The following is a 19,869-nucleotide window of genomic DNA, read 5'->3' on the forward strand; positions in this document are numbered from 1 at the left end:
AATATCAGCATTCATTGCAGTGATCTGAGCATTAGTACCTCATGCTAATTCCTAAGAACCAAAACTTGACATGCTGAATCTAGAAGTAAAATGGACTTGCTCAATGGCACAGTCCAAGATGGGTGAAATGTAAATAAGAAAACAGCCATATGGAGCAATGTATCAGGTAATAATCACTTTATGTAGGTTATCAGACATAACCTTTTTTACCAGTAGAAGTTCTGCTAAGTTGCAGGGGCCAAAATGTTGATGTAGTTTACATGTGACCATTGCCAGTGCAACTGAGAACAGAATTTGTTCTACAATTTCAGTCTTCTGTGTGCACTTTTATTTCAAAATACCTGATTGCATGCCTGTATGATCAAGCTGTTTGTTTCTTTAGAGTCGGGATGAAGTGAAAGGGGAAGAATGTCCAAATCCCTTTTTATCTATCGTTATTGTTTTGGCACAGGAAGAACTCTCAGTCAGTTCTGGCATTTGAATCCTCCGGCTAAGAGCAGCCTGGCTTGAGGTTGAACTCAATGCGGCACAGCTACAAACAATGTGCTTTGTCCGTTTAAATGGTGTCTCTTTGCTGTAACATCGTTTACCGCAGCCTCGTTGCCAAGGTACACCCGTGTCGCCCCTGTCAAAATGTCACTTTAGATCGGTACAGCGATAGGACTTAATTCAGCTGTCTACATGATGCAGGGTCACTGCTCACAACAAAGCAACAGTCCCGCTGCAGGCTGGTAAGCTGGCGGTGGGGCTCGGGGGAAGGGAAGGCAGGGGAGGAAGGTGAGTGTGAATAAAACAAATAGGGAGCTGTAATTGCAACAAATGTGCTTAGCTTGATTACTTGATAACCACTGTTTTCGGCTCAGTGTGACCATGTGAACTTTGTGGCCCAAACTTTACTGAAACAATAGATGCAGCCGGTGTAACCTTTACTAATTAAAACCATAATGATAGCACGCGACTGTACGGGAGCACATGGTTGAGTGGATGGCCAAAGTTAAAGCCCAGTGGAAACATTTCTTGCATGTATTGATCCAAAGCCCAGTAAAAGACAAAGGGAATGAAATGAGGGTCTTGTGCCAGGAGGCAGAAGATCCAGATCCTCTTCCGATGTTTGGAGCGTTCTGACTGGGCCTTCTAGCTTCATGTGTTTTAAAAGTAGCTTTTGGTTTATGTGCTTTTTCTGTTTGAGGGTAATCCAGTATGAGACCTCTACGACCTGGACATCAGAAGTACTGTCAGGCAACCATTTCCCCTGACTTCTGTTGTGCCAAACTGTACTGAAAATCCTATCCTGAGGCATTTTCATGTGTACCCATCCAGAAGCAGCAGATATCATGGATTACCGGGGTCTTGTCTTCTCAAGACTCAGTTTCCCTGCTTTTACATATGGTATTAAAATATTTGTCCTATTTTTAGGCTTAATTAGTATTTTGGGGATATTTAGATTTTCTTAGATGAAAGAGCCATAATACAGAGTTACGTTATGCGAGGCTGGCAACTCCAGTCTTAAATTGACGTGATCCCACTAACTTCAGACAGAGCTATGCTGACACCCAGCTGAAGTTCCTACCCAAAGTACCTGGAGATTTGTTCAAACAAAAGATTGTTTAACATCCCCTTAGGAGGGAAGTCAATCTGCTGAAATAGAATTTCTGATTATTATTCTCTGACTTTCCCTCTTGCTTAAAGCTGCACAGAAGCCGTGGCCCTGGGATGCCAAAACCTCTATTAATATTTAACAAACTATGGACCTTTTCCTGAATAACTAACTCTTTGTTATCTAGGGTTAATAATGTTTGATAAAGTTTCCATGTCTGCCTCGGAGCAGAAGTTTGGAACAGGAGAATGAAGAGGAATGGTGCTTCTGGGAGGTCCTGAGAGGAAGGAGGAGGGAAACTTTGAGAGGGAATATGGCGTTTTGTAGAGGGTGGGTGATGGGCATCTGCTAGGGAGTCAAGTCTAGGATGGAGGAGGAGGAAAGGGGAGAAAAAAGAGGTAAGAAGCCTTCCTGTTAACTCAGTCTGTTTAAGACAGGAAAGTTTGAGGTGGTCCCGATCTTTCCAACCCCTCCAGGGGATAAGGGGATGCCCTGAGTATAAATTGAGAACCAGTTACGAAGGCAAAACTTGGATTCAAATTTAGGTGCTTTCTTCAATATTTGGCTTTTAGAAATGCTTTCATGAATGGGCTGAGGGATAAATTGGGTGACCAAGGTTGAAGTGGTGGCAGTGACCTGTCCTTGGACATCAGCAGCCTTGTCATGGAATAAGTTGTGAAGTTTCTCCTGTAGAAAGGCTGGAGGAATAGAATGGTGAAGGGCAAAGTGGGGCAGCTGGAAGCAGATTGTGCTACCAACTGGTGATCATTCTGTGTTATATAAAATGTTGTCATACGTTTTGAGGTCTAGTAGCGTGAAGACAATTTTAGCAGGGCATACTCTGGTACAAATATGAGGGGAAAAACACAGATGGAGAGGTTTGAGAACAGGACAAAGCTTTTTAGGAGTGTGAGGCTCAGAAAAACATAAAACCAGAAGTCATCCTTGGCGTGGCTATATCCATCAAATCACAAGGCAAAGACCACTCGGATGTATTCTTGTAGTGTGGAACTGGAGCATCATCTGAGATGTCAGAGGCTAAGTGGCAGTAAACTGTTATGAACATCATCCTATGGACAGAAAATACTTGAAAAAACCCACAAAGAATAATCAGCTGTCCTGCAAAGCGAGTATTTCTCCCAGGCAGAAACCAAGGCCAGTGCTTGTGCAGGGGAATGCTGTGCAAAGTTGTTATAAGGTATGTGCAGAAATTAAAAAAAAAATGTTATAAGGTATGTGCAGAAATAAAAACTATATGCAAGCGTGGCAAGGCATTGTGGCAGACTGATAGCTGCACTGTAGGAAAGGGCAATGTACTTCAGACTTGAAAAGTTGAAATAGTAACAGACTTTTCCTAAAGCATGGGGCATAAATGGCACTTACTGAATTTCTTCCACAAGCAAACGCAAGCTGGGTGAAGAACTGCATCCTTTGCATTATATTCTCTCCCCTTTAGCAGTCGCTGCAGGTGGAGTGCACCCAAGGTGCACAGATCCTCTCCCCATCCCAGCCAGGGATGTCCTGTCACCTGGGCAGGGATGGAGTGAGACATCCTCCACCCCCCAGCCCATCCTCTCCTCACACAGGAATACCCTCATCAGGGTGGTATGCACCGGCTGTTTAGCGAGGGGTCAAATCCATCTGGATGAAATTCCAGGGCTTCAGGAATAACAATGGCAGGAAGAGGGGTCCTTGAGCTGGCCCATGCCGGCCACCTGGAGCAGCACGTTGTTGACTTGTTGCCGGAGGTGCCACCCGCTGCTGCCTGATCCCTGGCTGCTCCCGACACCGTGGAGGACCGAAAGCTCACCACAAGTAGACTAAAACGCAGGAACTCCTCCGTTAATTACGAAATTATTCTATGACTGTACCGCTTGCCCAAAGCTAAACCTCCTCTTCAGCACTTTGGGAGTTCTAGGTGTTCCATGGCATGTATATTAGCAAGCGGTACGTTCCCCTGTGCTCCTTGCTTATCTCCCGCAGGAAAACCCTCCCACACCACCCCCGTGAGCGTGCTTTCCCTTACAAACCCAGGTCTCAGCTATTTTCAGTCTGTCTGAGGGCAATCACGCTGGACTGATGGCTCCTCGGAGTGTGTGAGGCAACACAGAAATAAAGGGGGTGGTGGGCTTTGCGAGCCTGTTGCTAATGTTTGATGTGACGGCGTATTTTTCATTCCTTCAGCTACTGTTTTTTTCTGTTTTGTTGAAACTCCCCATCTGTTAAGGTAGATGTGCAAATGGACCCAACCCAGGGCACGAGGCAGAATCTGGCAAGTGCTGTAGCCTGGGAGATGTTTCCCTGTCTGGTTCTGGCCCTGAGATGAGGCGGGAGGAGGAACTGGAGGGTTAGTCCAAGTTAGACAAGAGCATAAGCACATTTTTTCATTTCTAACATGCCATGCAGCGCTCCGACCGCCTGATAGCAACTGTATGGGAAAATTCCAGCTTATCAATTTGTTAAAAATGTCTTTCTCATTGGGGAATAGGAGAGTGCACTGACACGCTCAGACAGAAAATGTAGGAGTGCTTTGTGAGTGCTCTGATAATTGGGGAACTCCAGCCCCCAGCAATTAAGCAAAACAAACCAGAAACTCCTAAAAGGAAATGCATTTTTTCTGTCCGCCTATTGACCAGATCAACCCCGTTTCCATTGTGACTGTTTTGTTTGGGGGTTTTTCCCCAGCCGATGACAACAGAGTGACCTCCTGCACCATTTCCTCCAGGTCGTGTCTTTTCCCTCCACTCTGGAAGCAGCTTGCACCGGGTGGACTCGGGTGGTCAGACGTGGACCCACCTGCTGGTTTCTCTAGACGTATAGATGCTGGCTCCCCCCAGGAGGAAGTTACTACAGCTGTCTGTTCCGTGGAACATGCTTGTACGATGAGTATATAGATGTGCCACCAGGGACAGAGCTTGGGGGATGCAGGCTTTGCCTATAGACTGCTTTACGTTGCTCATGTTTTTCTCCCTTTTAAGGGATGGTCATATGGAAAACAAGCGTAACTGAGGCTCTCCCACAGCCTGGGCTTGCTGGCCCCTTGGGGTTTGATTTTTTCTTTCTCCCCCACCCCACCCCAGTGTTTGTCTATTATTCTGTGACCTTCTAACACTGCAGATCGTTTATCAAATAGCCGGTAATGGCTAAACAGAGGCCCATTAGAGCAGTCATTTGCAACGTTTTGTTAGCAATAAAAATGCTGTGGTTATTAAATATGTTGTAATTGGATAGCATTACGTGGAAATATTGGCTTCAGTATATGCCAGAATTTTAGACTGGACTATAAAAAAAATGGCTTTTTAAAATTAGCTTTCATCTGAAATAGCTGAGGTGACTTTTCTTGGCCTGCTATGTTTTTTTCTACACCTATAATTCAGGACTCCGGGTCAAAGTTGAGCTCTAAATTTGTGTCAGTCTAGAACTGGGACTTGGGATGACTAAGTAGACTGATGACTAGAAGCAGAAATGTAAAGGAGAACTCGAAAGTCAAACTTTCATACCATGCACAGCATGCATGTGGATTTGTCCTTTCTTTCAGGGCTTTCTTCATCAATAAGATAAATATATTACTGATAGAAACAAGCAATCTTTATTTTATATGAGGAAATGTACAACACAGTCAACCACAATACAAAGTTCCATGTTTTATCTAAGATGCCTCTGCTGTGGCCTGGACTATTGATGGCAGAAAAGCTAAGCTGATCCTTCACTGCTATTTTTTGAACGATATGTAGGAAATAAATTCAGTTATTAAGGAGGCACTTTGAAATAACTCCCTTTTTTCTTTATTCTTTTTTTTTTATTATGTTTTTCTGCAAAGTTTTAAATTCAGTACCGACCACCCATAAGCCGCAGGCTGTGCAAATTTTGCTGTGTGCCTGCGATCCCTATGATTTGCAGCTATTTCATCTTCAAATAACGTTTTTCCCCAACCAGGAGGGGTGGCCATTTTATGTTCCCTCACAAATACTCATTCAAACTGATGTTTGTGCCTTGAGAACCAACACTGGCATAGTTGTAGTAAAAATTGAAGAAAGGAGTGGTGGGGGGAATAAAAGATGACTATTTCCGTAACTTTTTCCCTCTTTGCAACTCATTTTCTTTCTAAAATCAGAGCTGTATGAAAGCGTCATGTAAGGTGCATCGTGCAACCACCCTGCTCAAGAATAATATGCAAGTTTTAGTGATACAAGCACGTGGACAGAGTAGTCAAATATTTGTGTTTTGTTTTCATTTATGCAACAGCATAAAAACAGCTGCTTAAGTTAAACACTATCTTTTGATATAAACTTTTCCCTATAATGGGGGTGGTGGTGTTTCTGTTCCCTACCACTTTCTTATTCCTACTCCACCCACCTCCAACATTTCTACCCACTTTTTCAAGTTACCCTGCTCTTTTTGAGTTTATTTGTGCAGCACACCATCCATAAAATCACCTCTGGAGCTTGTAAGTACTTTTGCAAAGGCAGCAGTAGGAGGGCCGTGGCACACAGAATGGTTTTTGGCGAGGATGGTTTTTGGCAAGGATGGTTTTCGGCGAGGATGGTTTTCATCGAGGATGGTTTTTGGTGAAGATGGTTTTCATCAAGGATGATTTTTGGCGAGGATGGTTTTTGGCGAGGATGCTGCAGGAACAACGGCTGTTGTTTGGCAGCTGGCAAGAGGAAGGTGCCTTGCATGGGTTAGAGCCTAGGGGTTGTTCCTCAAAAGGTGGTGGCCCATTTCAAGGCATGAGTGACTCAAGGGCAAAGCCATTTGGCAACATGTGGTTTAAAGAATAATAATAATAAAAGAAGGCAAAGCGCCCCCAAAGCTCAGACCGTGGGTGGAAAGAACGTGGTCTATGAACTTTTCTTTCTTTGCTCGTGCACACAGCTGTTGGATGTGCTGAGCAGAATAACCAATTTGCTCTTTATTCTGCCTGTGGCTGGGGCTGTAGCAGCGCTGGTGGGCTGTGGGGGGGTCGGGGGGCAGAGTGGGGGCTCCCCTTTCGGCATGGGCTCGCAGATGCGTGTGGGCAATGGCCAAAGCCCCCCCACCTCGTGCCAGCCAGGCCAGCCTGCTGCGTCGGTGGCGGGTCCCGCAATATTAATTAACACCGCTCGTGCCCTTGTGGCACCCCCTGAACGTCACCGGTGACGTTAAAATAACCCACAGCTGCAGCGTTTCCCACAGCTTGCAACAACTTGGAGTTGCGGGGGGGGGGGGGAAGCAACTCGCGCTCCCCCTTGTCGCTTGTCGCGGGGGCTCAGCGGCGGGGGCGCCCGCGGGCCCCGCCAGGTGGCGCTGTGGCGCCTCGGGAGCCGCGGCCCCGCCCCCCCCGCCGCGGCCTGTGGAGACGCCGCGGAAGGAGCGCGGGGCCGGGGGAGCGTTTTGCCCCCCGTGTTGAGTCGTGGGAGCCCGGCGGCAGCGATCGCCCCGCTCTGAAGGCATCTGTGCCGCCGGTGGGAGGCAGAGGCCTCCGGAACGGGCCCGCTGCCCGCGGCCTGGCGGCAGCAACGGCCAAAACACCGGCCCTGCCGCCCGGGCACAGGCGTCCTCCGTCCCTGCCTGGCTCCGGCGCTGGGGCTGTGCCCGTGGTGGCGGCAGGTCCCGAGGCAGGGAGGGGTGATGGTGGGCCTAGATGAGAAGAGCCCAGAGTTCCTGCAGGGGTCTTGGGTGAGAGCTCCAACAGCCAGGCAGGGAGGCTGCAGCCGCCACAGGAGCGGTCAGCTCCGAGCCTGAGGACAGTCACCTCAGCCTGCGAGGGAACCATCACCTCTGATGGTCGTGCCGAGCTCAGGGATAGTCACCTCTGAGCCTGGGGATGGTCATCTCCAAGCCTGGGGAGGTCACCTCTGAGCCTGGGGTTGGTCATCTCCAAGCCTTAGAGGGAATGGTCACCTCCAAGCGTGGGGATGGTCACCTCTGAGGCTGGGGATGGTCACTGAGCCTGTGAATGAATGGTCACCTCCGAGCCTGGGGATGGCCACTCTGAGCCTGAGGTTGGTCACTCTGAGCCTGTGAGGGAAAGGTCACCTCAAAGCCTGGGGACAGTCACCTCCGAGCCTGGGGATGGTCACCCCTGGAGCACAGAGCTTGTAAGCTGGAAGCCTGAACTCCCCACAGACAGGCCCCCTGGGTGAGAGTGCTGTGTCAGAGCCAGGGGATGCTGCTACCAGAGCTTTTGATCCCGATGTGGAAGAAAAGCAGCAGAAGGAAAAACTGGTGTTTCCAAACCCAGACAGAAGTCATGGTGTGTTGTAGCACACAAACTTCTAGTAGACTAAGTGACGAATTGTGGCTTTTACCTGCCAGCTGGCAATGGCATCATCGCTAGGCAGTTCCACACCACAAACCTTAATGAACATCTCTAAATGAATTACAGGTGTGTGTTGGTATATGGAGATTTCTATCCTTCCTCCTTGAGGAACGTAGTCCTTCCTGACAGTGAAACCAGATCACCCTGCATCCTCGGAGGAGGTAGTTCTGTTTGTCTCGGGTGTAGAAAAAAGTGTTATTTTCTTATAGGTGTGCTGCTCTTTGGGTAGTGAGGGAAATCACCCTCTCGAGGTGAAAGGAACATGAAGGTTTGCTTAAATGTTTTGAGAGCATTTGAGAGAAGGTGACATTTGAAACACCATGTGTTGTTATTAAATCTTATGGCTCAGAACTATTATTGGGCCATATCCTAGAGGTTTTACTCAAAACTATGTTTTTAAACACCGATGTCTGGAAGTTAAATTAAAGCATATTGACATCAAACACCTTAGGTATTTGCTTTGCCCTTCAGAATTGCTGAACTCCTTGCAGGGCAGGTCCCCTGGAGACTTTAAAAAGGCAAAAAATTCACTTTGGAGCTTTCAACCACTTGTTACAAGGTCTGGCCTATTGTAATTGTGTTTGGGGTTTACCTGCTGTTTTTTCCAAATGGTTAATTTGATCACAAACAGTTCTTAGCTGTAAGCAGTAGCTTGAGTTCAAGAGCAGAACTTGATACTGGGTTTATTCATACAAATCCACACAGCCAATAACCTCTTCCTCTGAGGTAAACAGATAATCAGTAAGGTTAAATGCTAACAAAAATTATTATGAACCCATATATGAATGCAATGATTTTTTTCCAGTACTTACTGGTAACTTGCCTGGGAAATGGGTCTTAGTTTGGCTTTCATGGTTGATTCCAAGCGTCCTTTTACCAATACCCCTGAGACTCTGGTTAATTTTGTGGCACAAAATATTTAATTATGTGCTCTGCCAAGTGAATACAAGGTCTCAAATTGAATATCAGCATCCCTGGGCAACTATTTTAGACACTTTGGTAGAATGTAAATGCATATTTTCTGCATGCCAGATCCTGGACCCATATCCATCAAAGTAGATCTCCAGTAGTTCCATTGAAGGCTTGGAACAATCTTAAATTACGTTATTGAGGTCAGATTGTGACCCTGAAGCTCTGGCAGAGACCCAAACCAAGAAATTTGTGTGGGAAATTGGGGAGGGAATAAATTAGCACTTGCCTATGCTTTTTGTGGGACTAAACTGTTACAAAGGTGTGAGCTAAAATGAAAGTTCCTAAGCATGGTGGATAATGCTTTCCAGCCGTTTCTGCTGGAAATAGCTTTCTGTGTGTTTATGGGATGGGTCCTTACTTTCTGGTGGTGCTCTGTCTCAAATAACAACCAATTTTACTTCCCCTGACTGTCCCTGTCCCCCTAACTCCCTCCAAAGAAAAAAATGTTTAATCCTGTAAAAAGAAAAGTGCAGGGCTAGGTTCTAGTTTGCGGGGGTTTTACTCTGGTGAATATAAACCTTCATTTTCTCTCTCTGCCAACCAGAAGTGGTAGGTCTAAATAGTATTAAGTAATTGTGGTTGTCATACTGCACATTGTACTGTGGAAAAAATTAATTGCTGGTTTTTTCGCCCAAGGGTTTAAGCAGCGGTCCCTTCATCTGACCGGGAGCATGTCGTTTTCCTCCCGACTGAGGCTGCGTACCATCAAGCAGCAGGAAAGGATTCCTGTACAGCTGCACTGGGTGAGTGGGCGGGCATCTCATTCAGTAATAACATCTAATTTATACAGCCATGAAAATCTACAGCTATAAATAAACAGTTCTGACTGACTTTGCATACTTAACTCAAAATAGAATGAGAGAGAGAAACAGACTGGAAAGAGAAATCTAGTGTAAATGTCGTAAAAGCCAGATCCTTACTTGGAGTATTTCAGTAAAGCCTTTTTGAAATCCCAGGGAAAATGTTTTGTGAACAACGATGCATGCTTTCTTCCTTACAGGGCTCCGTGTGCTTCAGGGAAAGGAGCAAAACAAACCCAAGATCCCAACACTTGTCTTTCAGGGACAGGCATTCCTAATTGCTTTCCCAAAGCACATGACTGGGATCTCGCCTCCCCATGCAGGACACAGCAGAGAGCAGTGCCTCCTCTGAACCCTTTTCAAAGAAAGAAACAACCCCACCATGATTCTCCTCAAACCCCTGTGGTGCAGCAGCACAGTCACCATGCCAGATCCCAGAGGCAGTCCCGGCACGAGCAGGAGCTGAGGATGTGGTCTGGCATTCAGCTCCTCTGGTTGGACATGGAAAGAACTATAACCCTCCATGTCAGAGGCCAGGCTTTGTTCTGAGTTGCTGACATTAAAACTGTTTGCACTGGACTATTGCTACAAAATCAAATAATTTGAGCGAGAGAGAGAAAAACCAAAAAACCTGTACAGAGAGTCTTCTGAACTTTTCCCTCTTCCCTAATTACCTTCATGGCTTTTCTTCTGTCTGTCTCTCAGACACATTTCCTTTGACCAGCATCTTTCAGCTGACTTCTTTCCATGTTCTCCTTTAGCTTCAACAGAAAAGGAGGGAGGGATGTGTGTGTGTGTAATTGCTTACATTCCCCTTGCAAAGTTAGCTGGAGCGAGTTATCTAGATAAGCTGGGAATTATTGAATGCGTGCGTGTCTTTCATTGAGTTAGCTTAGTTTACAGTCTAGCCTAGTATGTTAACTTCCCAGACTGGAATTTTATCAGGTGCTTAACATGTGAGAAGAACAACCTTATGTATACACATTATCTTTTTATTGCTCACAGGCAGCTTACAATGTGTTTCGTTTTTACTAAGCTCCAGCAGCATTTGAAAGATTAAAATAACACCCTGGTGAACTGCATACACAGTAGCTCTAAGCTAGGGGGTTTAGCAATGGAGATGGAGTTAGACATTTAAGTACTGCAACTAGTTTCAAATCGTCTTTTAAAAGCGAGGCTAATAACAGAGATCTTTCTTTTTCACATTGACCATTAAGGAACACTTAGACTACTGTCAGTTTTGCCTGTTTATTGCAGTTTGCAAAGCAGATCTCCAGTGTTTTAGATCTTAACAAAATGTTGAGGCTAATAACAGAAATCAACTATATTGAGGAAGATTAGTAAACGTGAATGGAGTGTAATTATATGGCAGGCAGCTTTATGTTAAACAGTGCTTTAAATTAACATGCTTTCTGTCGAAGCAATCATACAGTCAGTATAATGAGGTTACGTTTGCTGCAAGATTAACTGAAACCAAGAAAACGGAAGAAAGTGTTGCATTCAGATTTCCTGTTAAAATGGAGGGGAGCTATTATGCATATTAATATTCCAGAAAGTTTCTCGTTAGAAGAACTTGGCTTCATGGTGAACTTTCTGAGCAGACATTCCTAATTACAGTCCTTATTAGCCCAATTTGTTATCTAGCTAGCTTGGAAGTCACAGCACTGTTAGAATTATCCCTCCTCTTAATTTTTTCCAGACTTGATGAAGGGCAATCCAAACAAGAGCTGGCTTGCATTCACAGGTCTTTTACAGAGTGGTGCCAAGCTCATGAGGGAGTTCATTTACCAGTGACGAGTTTTAACCATGGACACATCCTCACGTACATTGTGCAAGAGATGAGAAATCTGTGTAAACAGATGAACACAGTTTTCTTATTCATAGCAGTTGCAGAGTTATCATGTAAGAGGCAAACATTTCATATTTTCCACCAGTTTTCCATATGTCTGATGACATAATGGCTTCACCAGAAGCTGCAATGCATTGGAGAAAGGATTTATCACAGCTGCATTTATTTTCCTCTACTTCATGGCTTCAGCATTCATGGAGAGATTGTTTGGCTTGAAGAGGAGGATTCACTTGCCTTTCCGCCTGTAGTCCAGTATTACTATTGAATCTCCTGTATAGAGGCAGAGGAGAAGAGATTGTCAGGAGCAGAAAAAAAAAAAAAAAAAAGGCACAATAGAGAAGTCCTCTTGCAGGTCAAGCATTCTGTTAGGAGGAGGACGTGAACCTGGCTCCCGCCTCCCAACATCCCTGGGGAACCAAACCCGTCTGGGAGTGGGAGTAAGCTATGAATGTGTGGCTTGGACTAGCTGCTAGTGCCGAAGTGCTGCAGGAGTCAAATGAGCCTGGGGTATCCCCAGTGAGTAAGGGATTACTTGACTCCTGAGGAATGGTTTGAAATCTACCACGGGCTGTATACACTGAGAATAATGGTGCTTTGCTAGTGAGAAAAGTACCTGTCAATAAAGAAACTTAGCTTGGTGTAAGAATATGTGAAAAGCTTTAAAAATAAAGCCTGTCTGGAAAGGCAGCAAGCAGATAATTGATCCGTGCAGCTGAGATCTCTGGAGCATCCCCACACGGCTGGCCAGGACAGCACAGGACCTGCTGAAGACCCGCAGCTTCCTGAAGCACCAGCTGGAGACCAGATATGCTGCCATGGGGCACCAAGTGTGGCAATAACCAAATATATTTGGGTACCTTATCTAATGCACTGTCTCAGCCTCTTTTCTTCCCTGTTGATGATCATTTACTTGCAGGGAACCTTCTTTTAGAGGTGCTTTCCTTGTCCATAGACCTCAGAGGCTCCGAAACACTAATTGCTATATTTTATTTATCTCCAGCCTGTGTAGCATTTGGCAATTGACCTGACGTGGAACAAAATCCTGCCATTTCTTCCTTCCCAAATGATCCTGTAAGTATTTTGTACCGACCAAATAGATATTTCAAAGATGGGGGAGAACAAAAAAAATGGAAAAAAAAAAAAAAAAAAAGACTAGCCTATTAGGCCAGGGAACAGCATATTAGCAAGCACCTGTTAATGTCTGGCCTCCAGTGATGAAATCGTAAGCCCTGGGTTGCCAGAGCTTCCGATCCGGTCTGCCTCCAGTGGATCATCAGATAAACTTGTCAGCAAGAGTAGGGCGTGTGACAGATGGTGCAGGTTTCCTTTAAATAGTTAGACTCCTCTACCCGAGGGGTAAACTGCAGTTGGGGGAGTGACAAATATGAAGGATATAAATACACCATCACAGGTTTGTGGCACGACTAGGATGAACGGATGAGACAAAAGTAAGTATTTGTATTTAGTTTGCAAACTCAGGGCTGTAAATCCGCTTAAATTTCAGCTCCATTTATCACTGACAATGTAGTGATATTGTAGGTATAAACATTATTTGTTCACTGGAAAAAATAAATATACCCTGGACTCTTATTCTTAGTTTTTAAAAGCATGATAGAACAAAAGAAAGTATCTTCTGGAAAGGAGGCTCAGTTTAAAAATCCCTCCTGGATACTGTAATATTGAAGGGTGGAACCTGTGTCTGGACTGATAACTACCTGCAGAACGTGACCTTTTTAACTTTCATATAAAACCTGCTGTTCATAAGCCTGTACCAGTGCCGTGGTAGAATGGCTTCATACCCCACACAGTTGCCCTTTGTATCCCTTTATTTGCCAGCTGAGGTTCTGAAATCTCAGCAGCTGCCTAGAAGAATGAGAGCATCAAGGATTCAATTGTTTTATAGTATTGCTTTGTATTGCGCAGGTTCGTGCGCTGTCACATAGGCTGGGTTTCCCAATAGGTGACTACGGGGGATTAAGTGAGCTTGGTTTCACAAGCACGGAAGTACAGCAATAAAATCCAGGGAAAACAATCATGTTATATGTTTCTGGAAGACACATTGAAAGCAAAAGTACTCTGAAAAGAAAATGAAAAATACATTAAAGATTGCTATCTAACTTCAGCTCAGCCTTAGGTGACTATGTTTCACCAGTGTCTTTGCAAGGACACTCAAGAACTCATAGAAGATCTGGAGGAACACATTCATCCACGCACTTGGCATGAGGAAGTTATTCCACCATGTCTCTTCTTTTTCCTGAGAGCGATGGCTCTTAGGCTTGTTGTACTGCCTCATCCCTTGCTTTAGAGTATCTAATCCTGGCTTTGCCCTGCCTGATGTTCCTCAGCCAGCTGCTGGACAAAGGTTTCCTTTCTGGAGGGCAGCGAGCATCTAGGCGTGGGGCTGTCGGAGCTGCTGCCTTCTGCCCTGTATCTCTCCCGAAGGACAGCCCCACTACCTGGGGATGAGCATTTCTCTGGACTTGGCAGAGGCCTTGTGGCTGTAAAATCTCACAAGTTGTTTGCCAGTGTCCCCCAACAGGCATTTAAATCACTGGTGGAGCGGGTGGCTGTTGCTAGCTGTAGCTGCTATCCACTTGCATCTCAAAGTATTGAAATGAAGAAGCTGATGAATGTTTTGGGGTTTTTGTTTTTGGTTTTTGGTTTTTTTTTCAGGTGCCCTAGATGGAAGACAAATGAATCTGCTCCATCTTCAAATGCTGGTGCTAGAGAAGAGCCCTTGCCTGAAATCTTACTCTGCCTGTTGTGAAGAACTTTGATTCAAATTTCTCCCGAGAATCTGGTTGTCTCACCAGGAGCAAAACCCGAGGGAAAACTGCTTTGCTTCATTTTTGAGGATTCCGGTTTGACTGGCCAAAGTGACATGATCAGTTGCCTGCATTATATTTTCTACCCATTGGCAACAGGAGAAGCTATTGCATGGTTCATCTTTGGTACTCGGACCCTGCAGCCAAATTCTTGGCTGAGGTAAATTTATGGCAGCAAAAGAATCAGCCCATTGTTTCAAATTATCCTCTTTGGAGTTTCTGTATTGCTCAACATTGTCTAGTACTCTAGAAACTCTGGGATTTAAAACAAAAAAAAGGTCATTACTGGTACTATTTTCTGTGCCTCTCAGGCTGTGCAGCTGGGTTGCCTTAGTTACCATCAATCCAACTGTGCAAGGGGAGGGAGAGGCACATGAGAGAGAATACATTTTTAAAACCTCCAATACTGTATGAAACAGTTTGTCTATAAATAATAAAACAAATTTAGGGTCTGGCATCTTTCAGTTGTTCTGAAAAGGAATAACAAGGTTATATTATTTGACAGCCTGGATTTTCCAGCTCTCAGAAATGATACTGCATCATTTTGGTCAAGCGCAGGACAGAGCTTTAAAAATGACTTGCTTGAAGCTGAAAGCTGCCATCCATAGACTTTGGAATCAGTTGAAACTGAGTATACCTTTAAGGGTGAAAAAAAGTAGAGTATTTATTTAGCTGGTTTTAGGAAAAGTGATAGTGGCCTGAAACTAAAGGAACATGGAAAAGAGCCCATATGAAGCATGGTATGCTGTGGGACAAGCTTCATTTGCAGCCTGCAGCTGGCCACAGCATGTAAGCTCAGAAGGAAACCAGGCTTACCACTCATGTGGAGCTATTTGTTAATCATTCCTTGCACCTTCGAATAAACACAACTTATCTGGGCACGAATTCAGCCAGCTTTCTTCCTTGAAGTGGGAAAGAAAGAAAGAAAAAGAAGTTGCCCCAGAGCCTTTGCCTTCGGGGAGAAGCCTGGTGGCAGCAGCCCAGGCAGGGCGCTCCGCCTTGGCAGATGCCACCAGCATCAGGTCCGATTGCTTGGTGGCTACAGATGTTATTGGAGAAGGTGTTTCCAGATGTGCCTAGAGGAACCCAGCGGACAGTTGCATTACTCTGGAACTCAAACTGTGCCTTCAGGGGACTGAGGTCCGTCCTCTACCACCAAGGATTGTTTTGTTTGTCTGTGCCTTTTCCCTTTTTTTTTCCCTTTTTTTTTTTTCCTTTTTTTTTTTCTTTTTTTTTTTTCTGCAGGGTTATTTTAACTGCGTCATCTCCCTTATTGTGATGGGAAGGTGAGACAGCAAAGGGTAGGATGAAAAAAAGTACGTGGAGCCATTTTTTGCTGTGAGAAGAAAGGTATGTTGGAATTGCATCTTCCTTCAGTTTGCAGCTCTTTTTACTCTGGCAATGCTGAGCCAGAGATTTGTCTCAGTCAGGAACATATTAAGATTCTGGCACACTGTAATTTGGAATAGCTTCCCTCTGGCTGTGTTTCAGTGCTTATTGGGACCTTGTTATCAGTACCAGCTTAAAGAAGTCCTACCCTTATCTTGGGTGGACACAGCTGGGAAATGGATCGGGAAAAAGATCCAGGTTGAGAACAGCTCCTACTTGCAGGAAACAGGCGTGTGGTGGAGTGGGAAGGAGTAAGGGGTGGTAGACAGGACCTTATTGAGAAGTTATTGCTGCCAAATCCCCTGTATAACCAAAATGCAGCCTGAGATATCGCAGTTACCAGCTACTGGGGTGCAGCTTGCAGCTTCTTCTATCAGTGTGCAGCAAATCCAGGGAATACTGCCTGTCCTGGGGGCAAAGAGCTGAGGATGCATGTGAAGTAGCAAGAGTGTGCACAAACATGGGGAACTGTAGCTCAGGGGGTGTGTCCTGCACGTGGATGAAAATACCATGTAATCATTATGGCCACGATTTTGTGGCTCCTTTGAAAAATATCAAGTACGTATGGAGAGGCAGACCCACCACACACAGGAGGCCTCTGTGGCTTGCAAGAGCACACCAGATATCAATGGAGGATATCACGTATGCCATGTTTATATGTATTCTCTGAGGTTACGTTCATGCTATCACAACTGGGAGTGCTTTTCAGCCTTTTTGTGCACACAGAAAAGAAAGTTGAGTGCTTGTCCCAGTTTCTTTAGAAATCTCTTAAATGAACATCTCTTAAGCAAGTATATTTACTCAACTGTTCAAAATTAGTCTAATTTATGCAGTTACTTTGATCTCTGTTCGGCACAACCTTTTATCTGATCAATTAACACCTTGGGAATCAAATTTTTTTAATTCTGATTATCTCCAACTTATCCATCAGGCATACTGTCGGCCTGGAATTACTCATACGTACTCGGTGATGAAAAAATCTGATACCTAGATGTATCAGATATTGGACCTCATAGAAAGACCTACACTGTCTTGTAGTGCTGATGTGGTCTTTGATTAGTATATAGTTACTATTTGTATGATGCCTCTTACACCAGAGCTAGTGCAGAAAGGCTGCAGCTCTGTTTTCATTTACCAGCAATCCTCATCTCGCATCGTGTTTATGCCAGAATAGAATTCAGCCAAAATTTCCAAACATGGACATGTAGAGCAAGCATCTTATTTGCAAAGGTATCAAGTGGTGAAGTTGGTTATTCAGCACATTTGAAAGTCAATCTGCTGCTTTTAGGTAGCTGAGTACGGATGGTGAGAGACAAGCTACAGACACTCTACTTTGGCTTGACAGGCATGTGAGACTTCACAAAATGGATCAGGCATCAAATGTTCCCTGAGAACAGAGGGAGGTTGTCTTATTTATTTTCAGAGGTGTTTTTGCAGTGTTTTTTCTTTCATCAGAAAGCTAGTTTAAGAAATTGCAAATGTTCACACATTTGTCCTAAATAAAATACACACGTTTTCCTGACAGAAACACTTTCATCCTCAAAAACTTAATCTTGAATGAAAAAGGAGAGAGGAAACCAGAAGAGAAAATAATAATAATCATCATCAATCATCATCATAATATCCTATGCCAAACTCCCAAAGCTGCTTCATCAGTTCTTTCTTCTACCTGTTGAATGTGTCATCTTAAACTAGGTTTTTTTTTTCCTAACTGCCCATTTGTCCAAGGAAGCTGTCTTTCATTTTCTTTAAATCACTACTGTTTAAACCACTACCAAAGTAGAAGGGAGATGTTCTCAACAGTTTGTAAAACTTTCTGAAGTGTTGTTTTACTCATGGAGCTGCTGCAATGCTTTCACTTGGATATACTAATGCCTTCCCATAAATTGTTAGTAAACAGTGCCATTCCTTAGTCTGACAAACACCACATGATGCTGGTGTAAGAGTGTTAGCCAGGGAGATTTGGCTTCTCTGGACTTTTGTTTGAGGAGGAATTCAAAATCCAGTGATAATGCTGGTAAGTGGTGCTTCTTGAGCTACATTGAAGAAACCTGGCCCAGCCTGTTATCCGGTAGGGTTGGGATTCCTGCTCCAGTTGTTCTGTGTGTGCTAGTAATTGGTTAGGACCCGGCAATCTCTACCAGACACCCAGATGGCACCCTGCAGTGTACAAGTGCCCCCTTCCTCTCCCCCCCTGCCTAGGCAATCACAGGAATTCATTTTAGATAATTTTTTTTTTTCATATGGATAGAAGTGAAAAACAAAGCTTGGACTGACCCCATATCATACGGTTGAGGAACTCCCCAAAGTTGTAGAAAGAGACGATGACGGCAAAGCTACCAGCGAAAAATGCTGCTAGGCCGGCTGGGCTGAACAAAGCAAAGAGAGGATATACCCACTCTCCCGTTACAGAATAAATCCACAGGACCCTAGGCAAGAAGAGAAATGACCTTTGGTTAGGACCATTCAGTTAGAAGAACCACTTCATGATTTCTAACTCCTGAAGGGCCAAGTTATCAAAACAATCTCGATACAGAGAAAATTAACTCAGCTGTTGATACATCTCAGCATTTGGGCTATTTGCTGTGAAGCACACTTGAGCCGCTGCTAAATTAGATGGGTTTCAGTGCAGGTTGAAATACACACAAAGTTCTGCTGTTATCCTGGTTGCATTGGCTATTAACAGCGGTAAAATAACAGTAAAATAGCAAAATTCTCAGAAATAGGGATGTGCACTTGGCTACTCTAAGTGAAGCTTAGTCAAATAAGCTCTCACATGTGTGTTTACTCTTTGGTTACAACAGCTTTTCAGCCCCTATCCACATCTTGAGGGTCTGTGGAGACAAAGTGCTGCTTCTCACTGTCTCTATCCTGTCGTGCTGCTGTTGACTGCTGTTTTGGGGAGCAGAGTGGAAAGTTTTCAGGAGGCAAGAGGGCAAGGGGAATTCTCCAGCACATTTTCTCTTAGTCTAAGAGGAGGGGGAGAGGAGGGCAGGTAGGTGGGAAACAGAGGTAGCTCTTTTGCTCCTTTGTGCCAGAACCATTTGCAAAGCACTGCTTGGAAAAAGAAGGGAAAGGAAGAATTTGCCTGCTTTATAGGGTTTCTTTTATTTTACTTAGGCCCTCTCTTTCTGCCTTTTTCTTCTTTCAAAAACCATGTTGTAGTGGCTGCCAGTTCGCTGATACTATTTTCATTGTTTACGGCTCATAAGAACAGTTAGTAGCAAATGCCTAGACTTCAGAATATAAAAAAGGCCTTTATATATTAAATGTAGGGAAAAATACATTGTTCTGGATAAAATTATATGCATTTCTATTGAATATGTAAAGAACATAAAAAATAAGACAGGTCTCCAGTGATCGTTAAGAGGATGTGCCAATCTAACGATGGGCAACACTTCCCTAAAAAGTACCTTTGGGTCCAGAGAGTCCTAAAAGGTTTAATTCTCGATTAAAAACCCCTCATCTGAGGAGTATGCCATAATTTCCACCACCAGTGCTAACACGGGAATGCAGACTCTCTCTGATGGCACCCAGCCTGCCACCTCACAGAGTGTCACGCCTCAAAGAGAAGTGACAAACAGGCTGCCCCACCAGCCTGAAACTGTGTCATGAAACTGAGGAATGAGGGTGCGCTAAGAAAAAAACCCAAAAAAGTCTGAAACGATGATTTCTCCTTTCTCTAGTTAGAGAAGGAAGAGGTAGGGCATAAAAAATGATGGGTTTTTACCTTGCCTGTAAAGAGAGATTTACTAATACCCACCTAAGGGGTAGAGTGGAGAAATGGAGAGGGGTGGTACTGGAGCTGTCTGGGATGAGCATGGAAACGTTAAGTGTAGAGACTCATTTTCATGATTTAAGGTTCTTTCATCAAACAAACAGGGCGGTGAAACAGCTAAGTAATTAAAAACAAAAAAAAAAAAAGCCTGCACAAAAGGCCACAGAGAGGCTGAGCAGAAATACTGAAGACTGTGTGTTAACTGGAGCCCATGTAAATGTGAGCATGTGTTCTTCACTGCACAGGGCAACTATTTGCTTAATGCGTCTCAACCAGTAAAACAGAGAGTGACAACCGCCTTTATTTCATGCAATGAGGAACTAGATGATCTGGATGCAATTTGGCCAGCTGGCACGCC

General features: G+C 44.5%; 1 protein-coding gene and 1 long non-coding RNA gene across 3 annotated transcripts in view; one reads left to right on the forward strand and one right to left on the reverse strand.

The window, feature by feature from the left end:
* The first annotated feature begins 7,983 nt into the window (after nucleotides 1-7,983).
* The window catches only part of LOC130146360 (uncharacterized), a 28,229-nt gene continuing 16,343 nt past the window's right edge, over nucleotides 7,984-19,869 (forward strand). Inside the window, exons 1-3 of one of the 2 annotated variants that reach the window (XR_008820873.1) lie at nucleotides 7,984-9,613; nucleotides 12,520-12,590; nucleotides 14,193-15,694. This is a non-coding gene — a long non-coding RNA (uncharacterized LOC130146360). The remainder of the gene's footprint in view (nucleotides 9,614-12,519; nucleotides 12,591-14,192; nucleotides 15,695-19,869) is intronic. The other variant, XR_008820874.1, reaches the window with a different exon arrangement.
* ADTRP (androgen dependent TFPI regulating protein) overlaps nucleotides 10,905-19,869 on the reverse strand; it is a 33,258-nt gene continuing 24,293 nt past the window's right edge. The window contains exons 5-6 of the mRNA XM_056332416.1: nucleotides 18,011-18,162; nucleotides 10,905-11,789 (exon numbers count right to left, since the gene is read on the reverse strand). Coding sequence (XP_056188391.1) covers nucleotides 11,746-11,789; nucleotides 18,011-18,162 — 196 coding nt within the window. The 3' untranslated portion in view covers nucleotides 10,905-11,745. The remainder of the gene's footprint in view (nucleotides 11,790-18,010; nucleotides 18,163-19,869) is intronic.

Source organism: Falco biarmicus, chromosome 3 (assembly GCF_023638135.1).
Source record: "Falco biarmicus isolate bFalBia1 chromosome 3, bFalBia1.pri, whole genome shotgun sequence".
NCBI lineage: Eukaryota > Metazoa > Chordata > Aves > Falconiformes > Falconidae > Falco > Falco biarmicus.